The 24,903-nt window shown below is 40.0% G+C and overlaps 2 protein-coding genes across 2 annotated transcripts in view; one reads left to right on the top strand and one right to left on the bottom strand.

The window, feature by feature from the left end:
• sgsm1a (small G protein signaling modulator 1a) overlaps positions 1–12,697 on the bottom strand; it is a 45,658-nt gene extending 32,961 nt beyond the window's left edge. Inside the window, exons 1-2 of the mRNA XM_006784245.2 lie at positions 12,609–12,697; positions 12,425–12,468 (exon numbers count right to left, since the gene is read on the bottom strand). Coding sequence (XP_006784308.2) covers positions 12,425–12,468; positions 12,609–12,627 — 63 coding nt within the window. The 5' untranslated portion in view covers positions 12,628–12,697. The remainder of the gene's footprint in view (positions 1–12,424; positions 12,469–12,608) is intronic.
• Positions 12,698–15,859: 3,162 nt separating this feature from the next.
• On the top strand, positions 15,860–21,559 carry slc6a4b (solute carrier family 6 member 4b). Its single transcript, XM_006784244.3, has 13 exons — positions 15,860–16,079; positions 16,539–16,673; positions 16,767–16,986; positions 17,130–17,268; positions 17,400–17,534; positions 18,480–18,583; positions 19,288–19,415; positions 19,523–19,635; positions 19,795–19,926; positions 20,131–20,230; positions 20,364–20,464; positions 20,979–21,146; positions 21,243–21,559. Exons 1-13 carry the CDS (start codon positions 15,878–15,880, stop codon positions 21,321–21,323), a joined length of 1,758 nt encoding a protein of 585 aa, XP_006784307.1. The 5' UTR covers positions 15,860–15,877; the 3' UTR covers positions 21,324–21,559.
• Positions 21,560–24,903: the final 3,344 nt, after the last annotated feature.

Below are 24,903 nucleotides of genomic sequence, written 5' to 3'. Positions count from 1 at the left end.
CCACAACAACAGCCTGAGAATGTCAACAGTGCTGCAGGAAAGAGATCTCATGCAGCGGAGACGGAGAACGTTAAATCCAAGGCCCGTTTCACTACACGGGGGAGATTTCCAGACAGCTTCAGCTGACAGAGCTGTGACGAGACGCCTATTAAGCCCGGATGAAAAGTGAGGCCAAGCAAAAGAATGCTGACCTTAACAACTCTGCATTAAAACTGTGCAGGACAGTGATGGACCAACACGGAGGATCGGGCAGCAAAAAGGGCGTGCCAGAGACACGAGGAGTAACTGAGGTCAGAAGGCACCTCAGATTGGACAAAAGCAGCAGAAGAACATAAGCTGAAGGCACAGGTGTCGGGGCTCGGTCAGGAGCTGACCTCTGAGAAGAGCCGAACAGCAGAGCTGCAGAAGGCCGTGGAGCAAAGCAAGGAAAACATCAATAAACTTCAATCTGACGTGTACGGAAAAGACTCTGAGGTTTCTGCCCTCAGTGAGAGCTCAAGACATCAGAGCAGAAACTGAGCATGGCTCAGGAGGAGCTGGCTGCTAATCGAACCCATCAGTCAGGCTTAGAGTCCCAGATACAGGACTGGAAATCAGCCCGGAGCTTGCTGGAGCAGGAGGTTGTCAAACCTGACGAGAAGCTCCAACACCAGGAGCAAACCCTGAAAGACCGAGAGAAGCAAAAAGGGTCAAGTTAAGGAGGAGCTGGACAAGAAGAAGATGCAGGACACTGGAGAAAAGGACTGCCTCAATTGGGGTCAGAACCAGTATGGACAGAACTTTGGGCAGCAGCACCAATGGACCCAAACGGACTGAAAAGGGGGAGGGCAGGACCCCAGGGCGCGCTTCAGGCCATGGTTTACCCAGAACACCAGAACAGGAAAGTGATGAACACAAACACACACACAAACACACACATTTACATACACTGACTTAGAAGCAAGAGAAACACACATATGAACACATATGCACTCGTTGATTGACTGAGAAATGACACACACACACGCACACAAATCAAAATGCTGATTCAATCCATTGAGAAGTGATCCACACACACACTCACATACACACATACATGTTTGTGCAATGAAGAGTGATACACACACGCTGCTGCAATGAAGAATGCTTTACTAACAAATGCTATGCTGATACGCAAAATGCTGCACACAAACGTCCAAATACAGAATTTGTTACAACAACAAGAAGCCATTGATTGTTAATTGGTTAAATGCATTTCATGTCACCCAGAGGGCATTTGTGCAGATTTAGGGGACAGGGTCTAGAGCAGTTTGGTTATGAAAACAATGTCTGTGAGTGATGTCTGTTTATGGCTCAAGGCCTCAATTGAATTGTTTACTTGCTTTAATTGCCTGATAAGGAGCAGTGGTACAGAGTGAAAATTATGAATTAACGGTGTGAGCCTTATTTCGGAGCGCCACATTTTTGTGATTGAGATTTAATTGAAGGAGGAACACACTAAAAATAAAAAAATAAAATAAAATAAAAATAATAACAATAATAAAATATAAAATAAAAAGAAAGAAAAGGGGGCCAGCCCTTGGATTTATGTAAGCATCCCACATGTATTTAACACAATTGCCTCAGGCTTTAAAGATTTGTATAAAATTCAACAGGAAATCATAGCTTCCCTGTATTTCATACATTGTTGGCATGCTGGTGAGTGCTGTTGCTCCACAGTAAGAAGGTCCTGGGTGCAAGTCCACAGTCTGGTTAGTTTGCAGTGGTTTCTCTCTGGGTATTCTGGTTTCCTGCCACAGTGAAAAGTCATGCAGCTGTTAGAGTTAGGTTAATTGATGATTCTAAATTATCCGTGAATGTAAGTGTAAATGGTTGTTTGTTTCTAGGTGATAGACTGGTGACCGGTTCGGGGTGCACCCTGCCTCGTAACCTATCACTTTAGAGTTATTTCCCAGCCCTCGTGCAATTAGGATAAAGATAGGAGGATGGTAGTTGTTGTAGACCCATTCAATTTTTATGGTAATCAGAATTTAGACTTTGTTGAACCGTAGGCAATATGAAGACAACATGTAGTAGTTAAGGGACCAAGTAGAATTTGGATAAAAGTTATTGAATAGTGTTGAAATAAAATGACAGAATTGTGAAGAATTAAAATATTCCAGGAGCTCAACTTACTCCATCTGAACATGTCTTAATCGTGTAATATGAACTCAAAATGCACAGGTTAACTGAAAATGAAAAGGTTGTGTTGATTTAACTCAGTTGTTTAAGTTTTTACCAAAGCAAAACATTTGTGTGCAACTAGTGTCCACTATTGAATCAAATAAGTCCAACACGTTTTTGTCAGTGCAAAAGAAGTTACGGTACCTGTATGCCTACACAATATTGTCCCTGGACGGAGAAAAACTTTCTGGTGAAGTTTTTGTTGATTTTGGGTTTTGCTTAACACTAGGTTGATTTTATCAGTGAGGTTTGGATTGTTTTCTCTCTCTAAGAGAGAGAAAGATGGTTTTATGCTTGGACATGTTTCCAACGGGCCCCAGTATTTGTTATTATATGAGTATTTTATTGGTTACGTTTGTCTTTGCTTTTGTTACAGTGCACTGAAATAAGAACATTTGAGAGGAGTGATCCACCGGTGGTGATATTTTGGTATTTTGTGAGTTCCTGATTTAACAAATCAGCTCTTTAATCCAGGCCTGAGAGATTGAACTTTAAAGCGCTATAAAACATGATTACTAGAAACAGTCGCAAAGTATTTTTCTCCATGATTATAATGGGCTTGGGAGAAATTCACTTATATGGGACATTGATCACATGAGAAGTCCTGAGCCTAAAAGGATTGCAGCGAGTCAATCCAGTCCAAAAAAACAACTGTTTTCCTTTAAAATGATGACGTCATCTTGCTGGTGATGGAGCCTCGAATAGGTTGCGTTTGAGACTCCATTATCAGCAATATCTGGTATGAATGTGTGTGAATGTATGCATGTGACTGGACTGTGATGGACTGACGACTAAATGTTTAAACTGACTTGACACTGAGACAAAAACGATACCGACTTTAGGATTAGTGCATGTCTACAAACAATTCACCCAGCTTGTAAAAGAAGGGTGGATGTTTTGTCTCGCTTTGTTTTGTTTTTGCAGGAGTAGGAGGACAGAGACTAAGGGGGAGGCTGTAGCTTCACATGAGTGTGAACTGCAGACTTAACCCTTTGGTTGCTAATTTTGAGCTACTGATGTTTCCATCAAGAAAATTGTGTTTTATTAGCTGTGTTTCGATTAATGCAGCACATTATATTGTTGGGAATGTTAAATGCTAAAGTGAAGAGAAGCTTTGATTTCACTCATGACTGAACGTGTTATTATTAACCATAGCAGGCCACTGTAAAAAGTCAATCAATTTTGATAGAAAAAGCAAGAAAAAACTCTATTGATACAACAGGGGAATGATAGACTGTCACTTTCAAAATAGAGATATGTAATGACAAACGTTGGTCAAAGTCATTTAGGTTCTCCATTGAAATAGTCAATAATTTAGAAAAGTAACATAGAACCGACAGGGGCATGTGGTGCTGCACAAGAACAAGAGCAAAATAAAGAAAAATTATTGTGTTTAGCTTTGATAAATTCAAATTAAAATGTACCATTACACTCAGAGGATCAATATGAAATTCAATATATGCTAATTTTGTATGAAGTACATGACTGATAACTGTTCTGTCCTGAGCTTTTGTTTTTACAGCGCCCACTTGACCACACCAACAGTTTCTCGCCACGAAAAGGGGGTACTTGCAAAGAATAGGGAAGAATATCATCAGAAGTGGGAAAGGTAAGCCCCGATGGGGGTGATAATGTAACACACCCAAAGAAAGATTTTAGGTCTGACCAACCGTCTCAGTTGTGGGCAAAACGATGACAGTCAATAAAATTCTAAAAGATAATTTAGTGACAAAAAATATCAAGAGATAAAAGATAAAACAGTCCAGTGTCCCATTCATGAATCAAATAAAAACACACAGTCCCAAGGCCAGAGCCAGCTATGCCACACGGCCAGTTGCACTCCACATGTTGCCTTTAACAGGGGTAGAAGTTGTCCTTGGAGACCCACTACCCTGCAAGCATATAGCCAGTGATCACTCCAACCTGTGCAACTATGCTGCCTTTAGGCTGTGGCATATAATAGGCCCTGGCCTGCACAGAGAGACAAAATGACACCTTCAGTATAAAATTCATAGCGCAAAACCCATCCATCCCAAACATATCAGATTATCACATTACATACATGCACAGAGAGACAAAATGACACAGCAGTGTTTGTAGTGTGGGCTATAAGTAGACCAGTGTATCAGTGCAATCAAGTACACCTGCCTCTAATTAGTCCAACCCCATTCCAGCCATTGGCTAACCAAAAATGTGACACACGCACAAAAAACCACTCCGAACCCAGTGCAACTTCACACAATAATATGGAGCTGAATTAACACAGGCACACTAGTCTACCATGTTACAATAACACCATTAATTTCACATATGGTCAAATTCTTAAAACTTGACCCCAAACATGAAAAATTCTTCAAACATTTAGAGACAGAGTGGAGTTCTAGATAAACATAATGCAACAAATCACATAAGGATGGAGCGTTGGAATCAATAAGATGGTGAAAAAACACGCCGGAAAAATGTTGATCATGTTGATTATGTTTATTCCAGTGTGCAGGGATTGGCTAATCTGACCAGGAAATGTTATAAATGGATTGTCGGAACAATCAGCGTTAAAATCACGTTTGACAGTCCAGACTAAGATGGCGTTGGACATCTTCAGGGCGGAAAAGGGTTGGTGTGACCAAGGTGTGGTTTGGCTTGTTGTATGTATATTTCATAATGATACAGCTCTGGATGGACCAGTTACCAGGGCATGGAAGGAGGACAGACTCATTAAATGAGGAGAAGGAATTTTCTGGGATTGGAGATCCTGTGGGTGAGTGGTTGACTAAAAGCATGCATAAAATAAAAGCTATTTTTTGTTATTGATTGGTAATAGATTGATAATTGGCCACATTTATAGCTGTATTGACTTGTTGTGGACGTAGTCTACTTCATGTTTAAGTACTGTAATTAACAGATTGAAAATAGTGACATTAAAGGAAGAATATGCAGCACCACCCTGTCAGATACCAGTGCCGGTGGGGCTCAGTGATGAATCAGGTGAGCTTCATGGCTGAATCAAAACATAGAGGCCCCTGCTGTGGTCAGTAAAAAAGGGTGTGTTTTACTGTTATTTTAGCATCAGCATTATTGTTGCATCAGAATCATATAACAAGCATTGCATTGAACATTTATTGAAGCTATTGACATATTAACATTTGTATTCCAGTGATTGTTATAACCCCATGTTAATCTTCTATCTACAGGTGTCAAAAGTAGTCAACAAGTTCATGTTGAAGTGAAGTTCATAATAATACAGGTTTTGTTTGTAGACGATTGTGAAGACGCAGGCTCTGGGCGGAGCCAGGAGTTGAACAGATCTAACATGACAATTAAATTGATTTCATTCCCTAACACAGAATAACAAGACTGGAGCAACGACACTGGATAGGAGAAAGTCTGATACTTTCTAAGATATGAGGTCACTAACCTTTTCTTTTAATTTTCTAGCTTCATTGAATGGACACATGTTAGAATTAGAAATGGCTAATTTGTTTTTTATGTCTTTTTTAGAATGAGTGGTTTTAATCATTTTTATACATATCTTGCAAATGTGCTTATAATGAGTTGGCACTCGGTCTTTTGAAGGTCATAAGCTTCGTTCGGCGATAGTCCGGACTGATAAAGTGTAAGAAATGCCTTGAGTGCAGCGGGCTAAATGCAAACACGCTTACACACACATACACTAAATTAGGATAAGTCCTTGGGACATTCTGAATGTTCTAAACCAATTCTGAACCACCAAAAGATCAGTAGACAGCAACATTAGATTGTTAGAGCTAGGAAGAGAGGTGTTTTGGTTTTCTGTCTCTTACAGAGAAAAGAACAGACACCAGACGAGGTCACAGATATACGAGGATCCTTGGCAGCAGAGACAGATACGGTGACTGCGGAAACATCAACTGGGTTCAAGTGTCATGGCATTTTGGGCTCCAGCTAAGTCACCTCAAAAGGATGGATCCCATAAACACAGCAATAATCATGAAGGGGTTGACGGAAATCCAGGAACACCACACCAACGACGTTCGAGAGGCTGTTGGTCATAAGGAGAACACCTTTCTGTTCCTTTTCCTGGGGAACACAGCTGTGATCCAAGAATACACAGATCATTGTTTGAAATCGGGGCAGAATAATCCCCTGATCTGTGCAACGACTGAAGGGTTGTCTAACCCCTGAGGTTGAAGGAAACAAGAGCAGAGGATCACCCGACTGAAAGACACTGGTGCCTACAGCAATAAAATAAAGGTTAAAAGCTCCTCGGACAGAGGTTCTAGTCCGAGTATGTTTGGAGGGTATAAGGTAGCACCGAAATAAAGCTGTGGGAGAACTGGGGAGTGATGGGAGTATCATCTGTACCTACCGTTGTTGTTGTAATAAAAGTTTTTCTTGCATCTGAACTGCGTAAACACAGAGGTCATCTCACATATGGTTCACCCAACAGGGGGACAAAAGGCCTGAGGAGTAAGGAGAAATGAACCTGGCAACACTGGATTGCAGGGTGTAAGTGAGCTCTTTATGTCTAAAGAGCTCATCAGGGGGAATTGTGGGATTATGATATTATTTTATGCCATGTTAGACCCCTAATTAAAGATTGTGAATTATTATGTAGTTTCAGTTTGCATTATGCTCCTGAACTAGAAGAAGGTGATAATTATTACATTTGGTAAACTGATTTGCATTACATTAGACTGTTGATTTATTGTAAATGAATGATATTGTTTTATGATGCATTATACTGCTGAGTTATAAGAAATACTGTTCACAGAAAGTCATCGTCTCATTTGTCTGATTAGAAGAGAACAGAGCATACTGCCCCATTTCATCAGGAGCAGATAAACAGGGAGCCAAGGTTGTAGCTTAGGCGCTGTGTGAGAAAGAATGTTTAGGCTCTGATGATTAGGAGGGGGCCACTAGAGGCTATAAGAGTTTGATCAAGGCTCCACCATTTTGAGATCTGATGCTGTCTGTGTATGGTGTCCATCTCCCACGCGTGTGTTCATTAAATCATCGTTTGACTTGACCCGGCCGGACCAGTGTTGTTATTTTGGTTTTCCTCTTGTATCCATTCCCAATATTTGAATCCGTAACACCCCCCTTTCTCATTGTCCCTCTCCCCTTCTGTTTTTCTTTTCCTTCCTCTTTCTTTCTCCCTTTTCCTATCCCTCACTGTCTGTCCCGTCTGTAACAACTGAAAATAAAATAAAATAAATAATAAAAACAAAGGTCGATCAAATGGACCAATACGGCAATGCCATGATGATCCATTTGGCAAAATAAATCCATTGGGTATCCTTGTTGGTCTTCAGACAACAATTCTGACGGCTAAAGAACCAAATGGGACAGGCAAAAAAAAAATAAAAAAAATAAAAAAAATAAAAAAAAATAAATCGGATGGTCCATAAAGATTTTTACATTTTGACTTCTCTGACCACAGTTTTCCAGTTTGTTCCAGTCTGTTTTTATGAGCTTTGTCCCAGAGAAGATGGCAGCATTATTATGGATTATGCTTATATACAACTTCTTCTTTGTGTCACAGAGCTGTAACCTGCATTTGTGGATGGCACGGTGAACTGTGCTCACAGATAGTGATTTCTGTAAGTGTTCCTGAGCCCCTGCAGTGACTTCCACAACAGAAATGTTCTGTTTTTAATGTGGTGCTGCCAGACAGCCAGAAAATCACGTGCATCCAATATTGATTTTCATCATTGTCCCTTGCACACAGAGAGTTCTCCAGATTTTCCGATCTGTTGATGATTTTATGTATTGTATACGATGGGATATAAAGAGTCTTCACAATGTTACATTGAGGAAAATTGTTCTGAAAGTTTTCCACAATTTCTTTTTGCAGATTCATGAACCTCTGCCTACTGAGAAGCTTTACCGCTCTAAAATGCTCTTTTTATATCCAATCATCTTCCTGACCTGCTGCCAGTCAAACTAATTAGTTGCAATTACCACTTACGTTTCCAGCTTTTCGTTGCCCCTGTAAATGTTTTGACGCGTGTCAAAATGAGCTAATATTTCTTCGTAAGAAAGTTTTTTTTTTTGTAAATATAACATATATATCTCTTCTATGTTCTACTGAAAATAATACATGGTTTTATGAGATTTGCAGGTCATTACATTTTACACAGCATCCTAACTTTTTTTGGAATTGAGATGCTAGTTTTTAATGAAACAATCTCAGAAATATTAGTTTCTAATACAATAATAATGTCTGATGTTTCCCCTGCATTTGTCCCTACAAAATGAATGCATCAGCCCTGGATTAGTGCTGTAGCCACTCCATAATCTGCTTTGTATCAAGTAGCTGCTCACTACTGAGTCAGAGTCTCTGTCTTGCAACGTCTGTAAAGAACTGGTTCTTGTACAAATCCCTGAGACCAGGAGTATACGCACAAGCACTCAACACAACACGATGAAATTCACAGACTGTGTTTGCTGCACAAACAGTTAAAGTGAAAAATCTCTATAAACACAGTCAATCTCTCAATCTATTCAGTTTGACTACCTGCAAAAGTTCTCACTTTGATTCATTTGCTTTTTTGTCCTCAAAATGTAATTAAGCCAAGGCCAAAGCTCCATTTAGCAATTTCAAAGAAAGTACTCCGGATGTGCATAAATATTTACTAGATTCTTCCCTTGACCGCGCTCTACCTCTCCACCTAGTTTTATGAAATTCAGCTTGGTAGTTTTATAGACAGGAGGAACTCAAGACCCAACAGTAAAAAATGAAAGAGGAAACTAAATGACACAGCTCTTCAGTTTCTCTCCCTCTCTCTATTGCCCCTTCTCTCCTTTAGCAAACACAGGTGTGTATTTCTGTTTGTGTGCACGTGCACGTGCACGTGCACACGTGATTTTCAAGAAGGCGGAGGGAGCAGCACGGTCAGAGCGAAATGCAGCCAGACAGAGTGGGGCTCTGTATCAAAGCTGAGGCAAATAAGATTTCTCATTTAAAACAATTTTGCGCCAGAAGGCAATTTAGCTGTCACAGACGTCCTGCGCTCTCTGGATAATGGCCCACATCCAGGTATATTTGAGCAGACTGATGGCACAAAACCAGCTGGGCAAGGAGAGTGTGAGAACACACAGCATAGAGTCACCATATGGCACGGCCCACACTGAGTAATAAAAACCATAAACTGATGTGAAAATGGCACAAACAACAACAACAACATCGATCTTTCCTTTCAGGGAGTGAAGAAGTAGATTTAATAGATGTAGCAAAAAAACAAACAAACTAAAAACCTCTGAATAAGTTTCCACTATCTCTGATTTTGGCCACTCTTCAGCTGAAAAATGTTGAAGGATGTCTCAATTTAGCTTCTATTAGACTCCTCTAAATCCATCAGTTTCTCCTGATTGAGACATTCCTTAGTGGATTTCTATTGTGATCAGAATCTTTATCCTGCTGAAAGCTCCATTTCTGGCTCAGGTTCAGTTTTTGGATAGACTAACCCAGACCTCTGTGATATGATGCTGATGCTCATAGTTGACTAAATGACTGTATGCTGCATGAAATAAACCCAAACTATAACATTTCCATTTCCAATCAAAGTTGGAATGAGGACCTTCTCCTAAAAGATGTTTTTGTTGTGAACCAAACATAACTGCTGTACTGGGTACTTGGGCTTCCTCCCTCCATCCAGAAACAAGCATGTTGGGTTAACTGGTGATTCTAAATGGCTTTTGGCTGTGATCTAGATAAAGTGCTTTAAGTGGTTTGAATGGTGGGTGAAACTAGAAAAGCGCTACATAAGTACAACACATTACATTATTGATATTGTGGCCAAACAAACATATGTGTATATGTTTCCGTTCCTAATGATCTGGTCTTTGGCTGCTTTGTAAAACAGTAGCTTAGCTTTGATGCTATTTTTGGACAGCAAAGGCTTTTCCTGACAAAATTCCACACAGGCTACATTTCTGATTGCTCTGATTGTAGATATATGCATTTTGACACCAGGCTCTGTAAGACTGTCTGAGGCTTCTTTTTGCATCTAATGTCCTGCCTGTGGGCTAAATGTTCTGGAGGGCAAAGTGAAATGTTTAACATCTAACAGTTTTCCTTGCAAATAATTCAGATATCTTTTTAAATCACTTGCACTTAGACATTCATCGGCACAGAGAACCTCAGATGTCAAAGATTTTAAAAGGACCTCCTTTACAAACTGCCAGGATCAGTGATCCTTTTTTAATTATGAAAATGTTTAAAAAAATGTAAATTGTATGTGTCATTTGTTTGCCCATCAGCTCAGTGTGTATCCTTATCGAATATGGTAAAAAAGAAAGTAACACTTTCCACTCTTCTTTTTTCTTTTCAGATTCTTACATCATTAAAAATGCTGATCTTCATTAAAAAGCTGTCTGAGAATAAAGTCGCTGCTACGCTAACAAAGAGCCCCAGTGAATGAATCTTTGAGAGGCCTTATGCACACAGAGAGCATATTTAATCATGGGAAGGGTCTGCTCTCCACAGATAAACACTGGAGAAGCAGAGGAAAACAAATCAGGCCACCGCCTCTACACTCTTCCTTTCACAACATTCAGGATGTGACGATTTAAAGGAATAAAGCTCAGTAGAGCGTGATGTAATTAGATAGGAAAGTTAAAAAAACACTTTTATCGAATGAAGGTTGAAAATGTCTCCATGCAACAATCAAACAGCTGTTCCTGTCCCTCTTCACCTGAATATTCTTTTAGAGACCAAAACCAACAAGACTCGGAGGGTTTGGGTTATATTAGAAAGGCGTGGATGACACTGAGAAAACCTATCCTGTACAAACAAAGGGCAACAAAAATGCTACTACTACTACTACCACTACAGGACAATGGAAACACAATAAGGTAACACACAGCAGTCTGCTAACAGACATGCACCTGTCATCTATCTCCAATACACTGGATGTGCTTTCGTTTTAGATTTCAGCTGTCAAAATGTTATCGCTCTACTGTGAATATTTCAACGTGTCTCTGTTACGATAAATCAACTTCCTGTTGGGGAGTTTTAGTTTCCTGCCAGTCAAAGCAGAATTTAAATATGTTTGGGTGGACGCAATTACGACCCCAGAAGCTTGCTGCTGGTTTAAATAAGGTTGCTATGTGTGAAAGAAAGGGTGTTATTACTTTAAGGAAGCTGCTGAGATTTAATACAGGTTTTAAAAAAAGGAGCAAAGTGGGGAAAAAATGGTGCCACTCTTGATTACCTTGAGCATCTATATGAAAGGAGGCTCTTCGCAAAGGCACGGCCCATCAGTTTGGACATCTCACAACATGTTCACTTCCATCATGCTTCCACCACCAAGCCAAAGGTTTAGCCAACATGCCAATAGATACTATCTATTTTCAACTTTTCCCCTCCATGACTGGTGACATGTAGGACATTTGGCTCTTGGACTTTAGAATTTCACCTGCAGTTTAATACTTACTGAGCTGAATGTAGCGTGCCTGCTTATCTTCAAGACTGTATAGGGGAGTGTTGGCGGCACAATCACCTCGACTGTTCATCATAATCTAATGAAACTCTATAACCTAGGGCATTCATTTTGTGGAACAAAGGGCTTAACACTATGAACCATAAAAACATTAGCTAATCAAATAACACCTTCCTCCAAACAGATGCTCCTGCAGGTCGAGCTTTGCATCCCACCAGCCTCATTAACACAGGCTTTATGTAACAGTCTAAACAGTCATTATCATGTCAGTGACATTTATAGAAGCTTTCATATACACAAAACTCATTACAGATACACACACACACACACACACACACACACAGTTTGAGTCTAGAATCACCAAATGGTTTGGCAGAAGGCTGATGGTTTGCTGTGCCATAAACACAACAAACACTGACTAAAGACAATCTGCTTTCTTCGTGCTGCTTCTCCACCCAAATAATTAGTGAGGTGCAGCACTACATCATTCATGCTGAGAACAGACCTTAACATATTAACCAACCATAAACTGTTACTGGACTTTAATAACTATTATTAGTATTCTACTTTTTCTCCCTTACTATCAGCTTGTTTTCTGGTGTTTTTCTGGCTGAGGTACAGATGAGCACCACAGGCACACATCTGTAATCATCACCAGGAAACAGCGGACACGGTGGCAGCCAGTCTTTGTTAGGGATCACCTGGCAAGCCTCTTCGAGCACAGGCTGAACTGCAGAGCTTCATACGAACCAACATGTTTGTTTTTCCGACTCGATAACTGCTGAGCTGAAAACACCCACCTCCTTTTTGACGGTGCGCAGCAGCCGCTGACGGGTCTCTGCCTCTGAAACACAAATAAACCAAACAGCGCATCTTTACTTTCTGACACGACTCAACTTTCTCCGCGTTCCCAAACAGAGCCAAATGTTACTTAAATAAATTTAAACAACAGATGATTACTAAAAAATGTTCTTTTGCTCCCACCTGCCATGATTGTTGCCATGGATCCTGTCTCCTGTCTGAACGCAGCACCCTCCCATCAGCTGCTTGTACAATGTGGATCACGACTCCACCTCCTCCGAACACACGCCTCTTAAAGACACGCTGCGCTCCCTCCGGGAACGGGTCAGAACCAGGGGAGAGAAATAAATGTGCCGAAAGACAGCTTTCTAGCCTTATAATCGCAGTGGACTATATTATTTACGGATACAACCCGTATGGATACAACGTATTACAAACGCTCTTTTGTTACAAGAAATCTTGTAACAATCTGACTCAAGGATAGTAAAAATAATTTGGTTTAACCGAGATTTTAGATGAAATCTTTTACTGAAATTAAGACATGACTAAAACATATCAGAGCTTCGTGTTTGCGTAAATTTATCAGATGGGGAAATCTTTTGTCCTTACGCCATCTTGTGGTCAAAATGTAAAAGAACGGTTACATTAAGATACCAAACAAAACAAAACTAAAATTAAATTAAATTCTGGGTAAAAATTATTATATAAAAATCAGTTATTAAACATGATAAACAAATAAAATAAAATAAAATCTGTTGATTAACCGTAACTACTAAAATAATAAGTAAATAACTAACTAAATTAATGAATAAAGAAATAAAAACAAAAGGGGCAAAAGAGAATAAAAAGAAATAAAATAAAATATATATGAAGATCCATTCTTCCCCTCATCTGTTCTACTGTAACACTCTACTGCATGTCAAACCAGATATGTATATATATTTTTTTGTAAAATTAAAATAAAAAAGCTTGAAAAACCGCGTCATTCTGCAACAGAAAATCCATACAGAGTTATAACTCACGCTGTCCAGAAGATGGCGACTGTGTAATATATATTTATACCCAGTGATTAGAAGAAAAAGAACCAGCAGGTCCACGTGGATCACCATTTTTCACCTTTTATTTAAATTTTGCACTTACTTTATTTTTTTCTCATAGCATCCAACTCAGAACACATTAGAGAAACCTGCAATGTGAGTCGGAGAACCACAATAGACTTGAGTGAACTATAGAGTGGGAGATCTTAAGGCCATGAGTCCAGCCACGCCTGGAGGACTGAGCTGTCAGGTGAATCAGGTGGTGAAAGGATGGAGTGATAACACAAGATGACAGACTGAGGGGACTGAGGGGTGCAGGGTTGGGCCCCTTTCTCCCCCCCCACGCTGTTTTTTCTCACAAGCATCCTCTTTAACCCAGGATTCCCTGGCTGGGGTGACTCACACCTTTAGTTAATGTGAGGTAATAGGATGTCGTGTTAAGTGTCATAACAGGACTTCTGCCTGAGTAAACGGCACAGCACACCAAACTCCTCACTAGCTATCCTCTGCCTAATTAGCAATGTTTGTCTTTAGACCACAGCTCAACACACACAAACATCAACACTCCACATTTATTTGCAGCCTTTTAGCGTAATGCTGTTCTGTATAGGAAGAAAAATATATTTAAAAAATGGACAGGTTCCTATGAATCTCAACAAGGTGCAAGTGGACAGGTCAAATAACAAATAACAGGGGTTGCAATAAAACTTGATTTAAATACATTTCAATATAAATATACAAAACAGATGAAAAAGGTTAAATTTAGGGACTTCATTATTTTCTAAATGACAACAACTCAAAGGAATTTTAAACCACACCAATACCAGCTTTAGAAATAACAATGCTGTGTCATACAGGCCTCTTTGCCTGTCAGCAGAGCCTCTGGCAGAAGCCAACATGCACATGTCGATACGTGATTAGAGTCGACGTACTCTAACAGACACCAGGGCATGTGAGGGAGGCTCCTGTCAGTTTGATGCTCTTCTGCACATGTATGCCAATGCAGATTGACAGGTTTGTATGTCTGAGAAGGCCAGTAATGTATGGTTTGTTGCTATGTTATTGGCCCCCAGGGGCCCCTACACCTCAGCTGGATAACCACAGCCTTTCCCTCCCAGCTTTCCCCCCATCCTAGCTCTGACAATAATATTATCACTTGTATTATAACTTTCTCTGCCTCTCCTTGTCTATTACCCGGAGAGGCGCTAACTTGAAGGGGAAATAATCTATATTCTTCTTTGCTTCTCTTTTGATGTCCATTTAGCAGGAAAGGGCCAAAACAACAGTTATTAAACAATCCTTCTGCACAGCACGTTGCCCCAGCTTCAGGTGGGGAAGCTGGGCAGTAAACCATGTGACACCAGGCCAGACAGTGCGGCTGCCACTTGGTTCTTAAGTGACAATTTTATGATATTACTGGATGTCTCCTGTCCTATCCTGTGTCATATCCATTTCCCAAAGTAACTTCATTTGATGCACTCTCTCCGCTCACAGACCTACATGACCACGGCTCTCTGACTATACAGTTAGTAGCCTTTTCAAACTACTCAGTGCTAAAAGCGGTAGATTTGATTACAAATTCATTTTATTAGGTTTCCCTAATCAGTGCAGTTAAGCTACTGTGATTCTATTTTGCTGTCTTCACCAAACTATATGATGCCACAGGACCAGCAAACCAAGATGGTCCAAGGTGCTGTTTATGGCTTTCTGTATTAAATGTGTGGTAGTTCAAACTGACCGACTGCACACTAGTTAAAATTACTGTTACACTGTGTCAGAAGCTTGTTGTTTGATTTAATCTTTCACTCATGTTTCAGCTATAAGATGTTGAAATCAATTTTCCTTGGCCTTTTTGCAAAAATAAAGACACTGATATCCCCAGAAAATGAGGATCATAATGTACCAATTCATCCAAATTCAGTCTTTATATTCTAAAGATTGAGTTTCAGGCGACAACAAATTCTGAGGTTGCAGAGTTTTGAATTTAGATGGTGTGATGTGCAAGTGATGACTTACACAGCAAAACTTCAACATTCACTTTACTGCACATCATGATGCGTTCAGGGGAAAGGAGTTTTAAAAAAAAATGTGAGTAAAGCTGCAATCCCATCAGTCTTTGCTGCTGGTGAAATTCAACCGTGTTCAAAGACAGGCCTCTCGCCTTTAAAGTGAGTTATCGCATTGATCAACTCTAGCATCGTCGCTTTAGAGTCTGTAAATCATCCTGGACGTTTTAGTTGAAAGACGGTTAAAAAGTGAGGGTATGATTTCTACTAACAGGTACCCCCAAGTGTAGCACCAACAACTCCTCCCACTCGGCCCTGTCATCATCACAGGAGAAGCATCCTCCTCTCTGAGGAGCTGTTCCTCTGCCTGACTTTTCACAGTCCGGTGCCCCGACAGGACTCAGCGGTCATGGCCGGCAGTCTGACCCACCACAGCTCCCCGAACCCCGGCTATAGCACCAACAACGCGGTCCCGGTGCCGGTCATCACGCAGACGGAGTCCCGAGACAAATGGAGCAAAAAGATGGATTTTCTCCTGTCTGTGATTGGCTTTGCTGTGGACCTTGGGAATGTTTGGAGGTTTCCCTACATATGTTATCAAAACGGTGGCGGTAAGTAGGCTAAAGGTTTAAAAGCAAGTCGAGCCATAAGTTAGGATGTGCGGACTTTGTTTGTAAAACTTGTTCTGTCTTCAAATGATTTTGATCTCACAGCTTCTGCTCGAAAAAGATGACAGCAGAAACTGTCCATGGTGCTGAAGAGAGCATCCATCCGTTAGAAACTCAATTAAAAAGTCTTTGAAATGCATTTGGTCTTTGTTTATAATTTCAAAAAATAAAAGAGCTTAACAAGTTCGTATTAAGATAAGATTTTTAGGTCAGGGGACAAAAACTAGGAAAAGAATCACAGGACTATGTGGACAATTCTTTCTTTGCCTGCTCTAACAAGTGGGTCAGTTTCACTTAAATCATGCAGATTGACTCTTTAAGCTGGGATGGGAACCAAAATCAGGTTTAATTTTGTGTTTTTTGGCATTTACAAATGTCCTCAGATGTCATCTCTCTGTGCAGGTGCTTTCCTTATTCCCTACATTTTGATGGCCATCTTTGGTGGTGTTCCGCTCTTCTACATGGAGCTGGCACTGGGACAGTTTCACAGAACCGGAGCCATATCAATATGGAAACACATCTGTCCCATTTTCAAAGGTGATGCCTGAGCTGCTCGACAGATCATGTGCGGACAAAACATATTTGTTATTTGCAGCTACAAAGCTCTTTTCATCTTCTGGTGTGTTTCAGGTATAGGATACGCCATCTGCATTATCGCTCTGTATGTGTCCTTCTACTACAACACCATCATCGCCTGGGCCCTCTTCTACTTCTATTCCTCGTTCTCCAGCATCTTGCCTTGGACCAACTGTGACAATGTGTGGAACACCCCTGACTGCACCAACTATTTTGGCATGGACAACATCACCTGGACAAATGCCTCCAGGTCTCCGGCAGAGGAATTTTACACGTAAGTGCATGTAAGTGCGAGTAGCAAAAACCACATAGGTACACGGCTGTGCGGGAATCCTTGACACAGTCAAGCTGGTGGTTTTGTTTGGGAAATATGATCTTGTTGCTGAAAACGTGATGTTCCATGTTTTGTTTCAACAGGAGGAATGTTCTTGAGATCCACAAGTCATCTGGGCTGAGAGATGTTGGTGGGGTTCGCTGGCAGCTTATGCTTTGCCTTTTTCTCATTTTCACCATAGTGTACTTCAGCCTGTGGAAGGGCGTGAAGACTTCAGGGAAGGTAGCTTTTTGCTGTCGCTTTACTGCCACAACAATGGATGTTCTTTGCTTGAATCACAGATTTTGTCTTAGATTTCTGGTTCTCTTACACCTTTGTTTCCGACTCTGATATATCACCTTCCTCTGCACCAGGTAGTGTGGGTGACCGCCACATTGCCCTATATTGTGCTTTTTATCCTGCTCATTCGAGGCGCCACTCTGCCAGGAGCCTGGAGAGGTGTGGTGTTTTATCTCAAACCACAGTGGGGAAAGCTGCTGGAGACCAGTGTGAGTTGAAGCTGGGGAACCAGCTGGTTTGTTATAAATTATATTATTATTTAAAGTTAAAAACAAACAAATGCTGTTAATTTAAACGATCCATAAAACCCTTGTTCTATGAGAATACCTTTTCAGTTACCTGTAGTCTCATTTGACATGTGTAAAAATTAAGTAAATAAAAGAATAATTTATTTTCACCGATGTGAGAAGAATCAATGCAGCCACTTTTTAGAGCAGCATTTTATCTATAGCAGGGTCATTTTTTTTAGTGTACAGTTTTTGCTAATATGGAAAAAGTGCTTATATCCTCTTAGAACTTTCACACTTAGCAGGTCCTGGTGAAATGACTCAAATAAGTTGATATTCTTGATAATTTTAACCAACACTGAGGAGAAATCCTGATGCATATTTAACTTGTTAAAATGATGACACTCAGACATGCAGCACAGCTGGATCTTCCAAATATTCATTTAATTCTACCCACTAGTCCCCTGAGAATCAGCCTGTATTTCTTTTCTGTCTATCGCGCCTTCTCATCTTCCTTCTTAGCTCGCTGCTGTTGTTTGCAAAACATGTGTGAGTGCTTTGGTTAGAAGAGAATATGGATGAGATGAAATGAGATGCATAAATAAGCCACAGAGCAGGATAATAAGATGCATAATTGGTTTAGATTTTCTGCCATTAACAAAAGCCTCCCTTTCTGTCTCCCTCCCCGATATCCAACGCTGTCCTCTTCTTTTTAATGCCGAATGCAAGCTGCTCTTCAGATCTCCCTGCGTACAGCTGTGCACCCACTGTACCACTGACACACAACCAATCTCTGCTTGGCAAAATAAAATAAAAAAAGCCAAGAAAAATTAGATGGTGTTAAATCAGTGATAATTTATTTTAATACTCTTAAATACCATAATAATCTACAGCATCCCAGAGCATTTTTGCCTCTGTGTTTTGTAGGTGTGGGTGGACGCTGCTGCTCAGATATTCTTTTCTCTGGGCCCAGGGTTCGGGGTCCTCTTGGCTCTTTCAAGCTACAACTCTTTCACAAACAACTGCTATCGGTAAGATCCCTCAGTGCCTGCTGACGTATGAGACACTGAGTCATTGTCTGAAACTGTCGTTGTGGCTTAAATAGCATTTTGGCAAGTAAAGACTGATGCTCTGGGTGAAATGCTGAAACCATTGCACGAGTGAAAACACATCTCCTTTTGATCGTTATGTTTGATTTTAACGACAAGCTTTGGAAACATTATCCCCATAACGCCTAGCGTGTCACATTTGATACACTATTTGATACTATTTGAGTTTTTGAGACTTCTGCGTCGACGGTGTGATTTTCTTTTACCTCAGAAAAAAATGTGATAAATTGCACGATGCAATTTTAAGTAATAAATTTCCAAAATAAAAAAAAAAAATTTTTTTTTTAAAAAGCTGAACATAGTGTGATACAAATTAAAACTCAAATATGCAAATTCTAGTTTTAATTTCTCCATGGGTAATTAATGTATTCTTTATTATCTGTTAATTGTAAGTTATTTATTCTATACTTTATAAGCAAACAGTATCTTGTCGGCTTGTTGGGTGTGTGTGAGCTAAAAGCATTGAAGTGTCTCAGAAATGTGACAAAGTTTTAAGAAATTTGTAAAGAAAACCAGGTGAAATGCTGAAAATGTCATTTCTGCCTCCGTCTGCAAACAGACCTGTTGTCTAAGAAAGTGTTTTTCTATATGTAAGTTAAATGACTGCGCTGCTTCCTCCTTGGCAGCGACGCCATCGTGACCAGCTTGGTAAACTGTCTGACCAGCTTTGTGTCGGGCTTCGTCATCTTTACGGTGCTGGGCTACATGGCAGAGATGAGGCAAGTGGAGGTTGAGGATGTAGCCAGAGACAAAGGTCAGCAGGCGAAACAGTAAAACATTGTTTTAAATAAAATGTATTAGAACTATTATAATTACAGATACTCACTCCCATCTGTTCATGTTCATTTCTGTGCTTTTAAGGACCGAGCCTACTCTTCATCACCTACCCAGAGGCCATTGCAAACATGATGGGCTCGACCTTTTTCGCGATCATCTTTTTTGTGATGATGATCACACTGGGACTGGACAGCACGGTACGAGATGAGAAACCTAGAAGTATTCAGTGCATGATGATTACTACCACAGATTCAAATTCATAAATTCAGTCAAATATTTCTTATTTCATGAACTTCAAACATCCTTACACTTCTCTACATGTTTCTAATGATAACAGCTCTCTCTGTGTGCTTCAGTTTGGAGGGCTGGAGGCGATCATCACTGCTGTGCTGGATGAATATCCAGATCAGTTCTATCACAGACGGGAACTTTTTGTTCTGTGCTTGGTGGTTGTCTGTTTTTTAGGCTCTCTGAGCACCCTTACCAATGTAAGTTACTCGTGTTTTATATCCTCATCAAACCTGAGAGAGCAAAAAGCATCGCCTCAATATTTTAAAACAATTACCTTCAATTATAATTAATGCTCTGGATACATTGTAGCAAATTGGAGTAGTGCTATCTACTGTCTGCTGCTCAGATAAGGGGAAATGAGTGCTGACTGATGATCAATGATTGTAAAATCTTACTGGCAGGGTGGTGCCTACGTGGTGAAGCTGCTGGAGGAGTTTGGAGTTGGAAGCTCAATTATTGCAGTGGGTTTCCTTGAGGCTATTGCAGTTTCCTGGTTCTATGGTAAAAAAAAAAAAAAAAGAAAAAAAAAAGAAAAAAAAAGAAAAAATAAGTCTATTGACTAGTTTTCTGTTTCTTTTATCACCAGTATAAGTTGGTGACCTATAGTGGATTGTATTATTTTTGCTGATTTCAGGAATCCATCGATTTAGCAATGACGTTCAGGCTATGCTTGGGAAAGCCCCGGGACTGTTCTGGAAAGTGTGCTGGGTTGCTATCAGTCCTGCGTTTCTGGCGGTGAGAGATACTCTGAACACCCAAAGGTTCAGTCTTAACATCAGCAGTTATGCTGTATGAAAACCACAAGATCTTTTAGTTATCTTCACTCATTGTAAATACTTTAACACATAGTTCTTTGGGTCAAATGAGCATCATCCAGTTAAGCCACTCAGAGATCAGTGAGCTGTAGCAGACAAGGATATGAGAGAAAGCTCATTGCAGGATCAAAAGACAGCTTCAGCAGTGGCCTTTAAAGTTGAAGAGAGCAGACAGTTCAGTGCCCCCTCTGTAGATTAAAATCTTCTCTCTGTGAAGTAGCTTCCTTAAATATTTTCTAACATGCACACAGACATATGCTGTTTGATACCCTAATCTCTTATTCGCATCCACCTATAAGGTTGTTGTCCTGATGACATTTTAGAATTAGAAATCTACACCAATAAGACTTCTTTTACATATTTTTAAATAATGGACTCAGCACAGGTCATATATTAACATATATGGAAATGCTGCGTATCCCATATCTTCTCAGTATATCATTGTGAGCTCCCTGCTGAAAGCACCACCCCTCGCACTGTTTGATTACAAGTACCCGGACTGGAGCATCATAGTCGGGTACATTGTTGGCTTATCATCCTTCATTTGGGTCCCGATCTACATGGTCTACAAGCTGGTGTGGACCCCTGGTTCCCTCAAACAGGTCGGTGGATGCGTGCAAAGTCCTGAAACTGTTTCTGATGCATTTTCTTCTAATCTAACCTCTGCTTCGTTTGCACGGGTCCCTTGTTTTCCACAGAGATTGGCCGTGTGTCTGAGGCCCGAGAGGACAATACCAGACATCCACGCTGAGAACCTCAACATGGCCACTGTACCATAGAGAGATAAACATCTCTGTGTGCTTTTAGATTGCCATTAAAACCACAGTTGTAGGTTTGTTTATGGCTGAACCTAAACATGATCTAACATTATGACTGATTACCAGTTAATGGTGTTGAACTCTCACTGCGTATGTACACTCTGTATAAAGGTAAATGCTGCTAAATTTTTAATTTTGAGAGGATTTGAGATAGCAATACTCATATCTCTGCCCTATGTATGTGTGTGTGTGAGAGAGAGAGAGAGAGAGAGAGAAACAGAAACAATAGAGAGAGAGCGATTCAGACCTGTGCCACCAGGATAGTTTAGAGTTTTCTCGTTTTGCTTTCATGTGGTTGTACAAGTTAAGTGGTAAAATCTGTGGTCTCTTTTCATCTTATAAAGATAGATGATTCCAAGGAACATGGGAATATTTGCATGGGAACATTTCTATATTTTATGTACATTGTTGCTTTGCATGCTCAGCTTTACTAACAGTGGGATCATCAGTGTTGCAGTTGTAGCAGCAGTGAGGCTATCATAGTTAATCTCGGCTGAACCAAAACCTGAGGTAAATAACAAAAGAGTGTATTACAGTGTATTTGATGTATTTTGTATTTAGACAGTAGGTCTGTAATTCAGTGCTTGCATAGGATTTTAAAGGCAGCAGCTTGAAGAAGTAAAAGTTGAAAAAGGTGTTTTTTCCCTACTAGTGTTTGCAGTGGAGGTAAGTGAGACTCTCAGACAAAGACTGTGTTAAAAGTGTAATCTTCTTATCATAACTGTGAGTGTATGTTTCACAGTTAAAGTAGACACTAATACAATATGTAAAAGAATCTCATGATTAATTTAAATGAGACTGTTGAATATTTTCTGGTCTTCATCTGATAGCTTCATTTAACTCCAGATAGCCTGTCTTGCCTTAATTTGAATACATGCTATACTGTATTTGCAAAAATTGGAAAGGTTGTATTGATATCTATGGATTCTGTGCCTCTCCACACAATGTTTCCACGTTCTAATTTGAGACTGTTCAAATGTTTGTTTGCTTGTTTGTTTGTGTTTTGCATGTAAATAGTAGCTCTGTTTTAGTGTTACCTTATCTGAAATGCTTTAACCTTTATTTACAATTAGGGAACGATGTGATGCCCGAGGTTGATGATTGTTCTGTGCTTTCTGTTCTCTTCGGTGTGGTTTCTGTAGACATGTGTGTGTAAATGAATTATAGCATAAATGGCGTATATTATCGTTTGTACTCCTTTTCAATTGAACAAATTAAATGTGAAAAAAAGAAGAAAAACACTGCATAAGATTTATGGCGGTTAAATTCCACTATTTATATCGAACACCCTGTGCTTTTCCTGAACTGTACTTTCCACATGATGATCTTCGTGTCTTTGTAATGGCTGTTGGCTGTCATTGTTCACCTCTATTAGATATTCTAATTAACAAGCTAATTTGCAACATCCACAATCCATCCACATACGGGCGAATAGAGCAGCTTAAACCTTCTGATCTCCTCAGGCCCTCACACTGACACAGACACACACACATGTACAATTTATGCTAACGCTACCCTTCAGAGTTTTATCTGAGCACGGCTCCATCACGTCAAGGCTGACAGGTATGAAAATATACGAGAGTGGGAAGTGGTTTTGAAACATTTGATTCCCCAATGAGCTGCCGGGTGATGGACGTGCAGATCAAAGCCCTTTTGTGTCAGTGACTGCTATTGAAGTAGAGAACAGGCAAGCACAGGAGACACATAAAAGAGGCAACGCTAAATAGGTGGTTCTCCCCTGCTTGATATGGACAGCTTTAGAAACAGTATACATGGAAAGAATTACTGCATGAACACACTGTTAAACCCTCCAGTTAATGCTAATAATTCTAACAAGGGGAAATAAAGGAATAACATTCATTCATCACATGTGCAGGCAGTTAGACTTGACTGTACTCTTCTCTGACTTGTAGGTGTCCATTGTACATGGCTTTCTAGTTGCTGATTTAACCAGTGGTGACACAAAATACATCTGACAGTTGTAAGAGATTCAACAACAAAGGGACTGATACCGGGTATTATGCTTTTCTACCTTCGATTAGCCTAAGCATTTTAAGCTAAGACTACAGGTAGGCTAAAGAAGCTGAGGACTAAACCACCAACCTTGTGACTATAGGCAACACGTGTTATCTCCTGAGCCATCTATTTGTTGGGTTTTTGTTTAAAGACAAGAAGCAAAATCAACACAGGAGACAAAAGATAACAAACCTTAAAACTAAACAGGAAGTAAATAAAGGAGGGTGAAAAATACATGATTATTCACAAATACGACAGAAGGAAACATAGTTAAGATGGACACACGAGGACTGAACATAAAGTCAGAGACGAGGGAACACTGCAGGACAAAGACATAAACACAGAGAAACAGATAGAGAAACCACGATGATCAAAACTACTATTATACATGAAACAAATACATGAAAGAAAACACAGGATGAAAAACTGAAAGTTATCACTGGGGAGTTATAAGAAAAAAATGGACTCAAATACTCAAAGATGCCACAAGAAATAAAGCTTGTAATCTACTAGAATAAGGAATGCAAAACTTCAAACACTTGTATCAACAATAAAAGGAATTAAAACTCCCAAAATAACCAAAATCCTCAGGCAGCGACCTCCCCAGCTCATTTACTTCTGATTCCATCCCCTTCCAGAGGGTCCTTTCACTTGCCTAGCCCTGATATTCACAGATGGCTGAGGTGATCCTAACTGCAGCAGATGGTCTGATGACACTTGGAGGTCTAACTGTTAAGCAACTCAACTGACTGATCATCTAATTTACTGCTGAATTAAAAAATACTTTCCACTGATTAAACTAAAATTTAATTTAATTCGGTTTCTATATTGCTAAGTCATGTCAGCCGTTATCTGAAGACACTTTGCATCGTACTGAAAAACCTTTAAAAAACACACAATAATGATTTGATAATGATGAGTCCTTTTATATTTTTGTGTTAAGCTTAAGGTCATAACTTTATGATTTTAAATGCCTTCCATTACAATACAATTTCTGGCTTCATGCTACTATGAAATGCTGTCTTGTTGTGATAAATGTGTCCAGGAAGCCTTCAATTTTACATTCAGGTCACCGTGACTGACATTTCTTAACACTCATTATGCCTTTCTAGCATAGAAAGCATGTAATCAACAGCTGTACGAGTTTGCAATGGTGTGCACTTGTCTATAAACTATGAGATTATACCCCAGTCACGCAGAGTAATTATATTAAAATATAACTTCAAGGAGCTCAACCTTTCTAACGAGCCTTCTTTGCTCTTTGACATTTCAGAAACTGAGAGTGTGAGAGACACCACACGACTGTTTTATGTTGCGGAGAAGAGAAAAGAGTTTATACACTTTGTATTTCCACCATCCTGAAGCTTTCAGTGTCAGAGCTGCTGAGAGAGTCTACAGTTAGCTTAGTGTCTGTGAAGGTTCTCAGTCATCCAGGTCATCGTAGTCAAAGGAGCTTGCAAAGAAAAGCGTCTGGACTTCTTTAAGTTACTTGAAGACTTTTCACCTCTCATCCGAGAAGCTTCTT

This window comes from Neolamprologus brichardi, chromosome 12, assembly GCF_056152115.1.
Source record: "Neolamprologus brichardi isolate AB-2024 chromosome 12, ASM5615211v1, whole genome shotgun sequence".
Classification (NCBI taxonomy): Eukaryota; Metazoa; Chordata; class Actinopteri; order Cichliformes; family Cichlidae; genus Neolamprologus; species Neolamprologus brichardi.
The sequence above is the reverse complement of the archived record's forward strand: the minus strand, read 5'-3'. Positions and strand labels throughout refer to the sequence as shown.

Bases quoted from the DNA above. Each gene is read 5' to 3' on its own strand.
- slc6a4b (XM_006784244.3), top strand. From the start codon at position 15,878: ATGGCCGGCAGTCTGACCCACCACAGCTCCCCGAACCCCGGCTATAGC. The intron at 16,674-16,766 runs GTGATGCCTGAG...GGTGTGTTTCAG, and splicing joins CATCTGTCCCATTTTCAAAG to GTATAGGATACGCCATCTGC. The intron at 19,927-20,130 runs GTAAGTTACTCG...TCTTACTGGCAG, and splicing joins CTCTGAGCACCCTTACCAAT to GGTGGTGCCTACGTGGTGAA.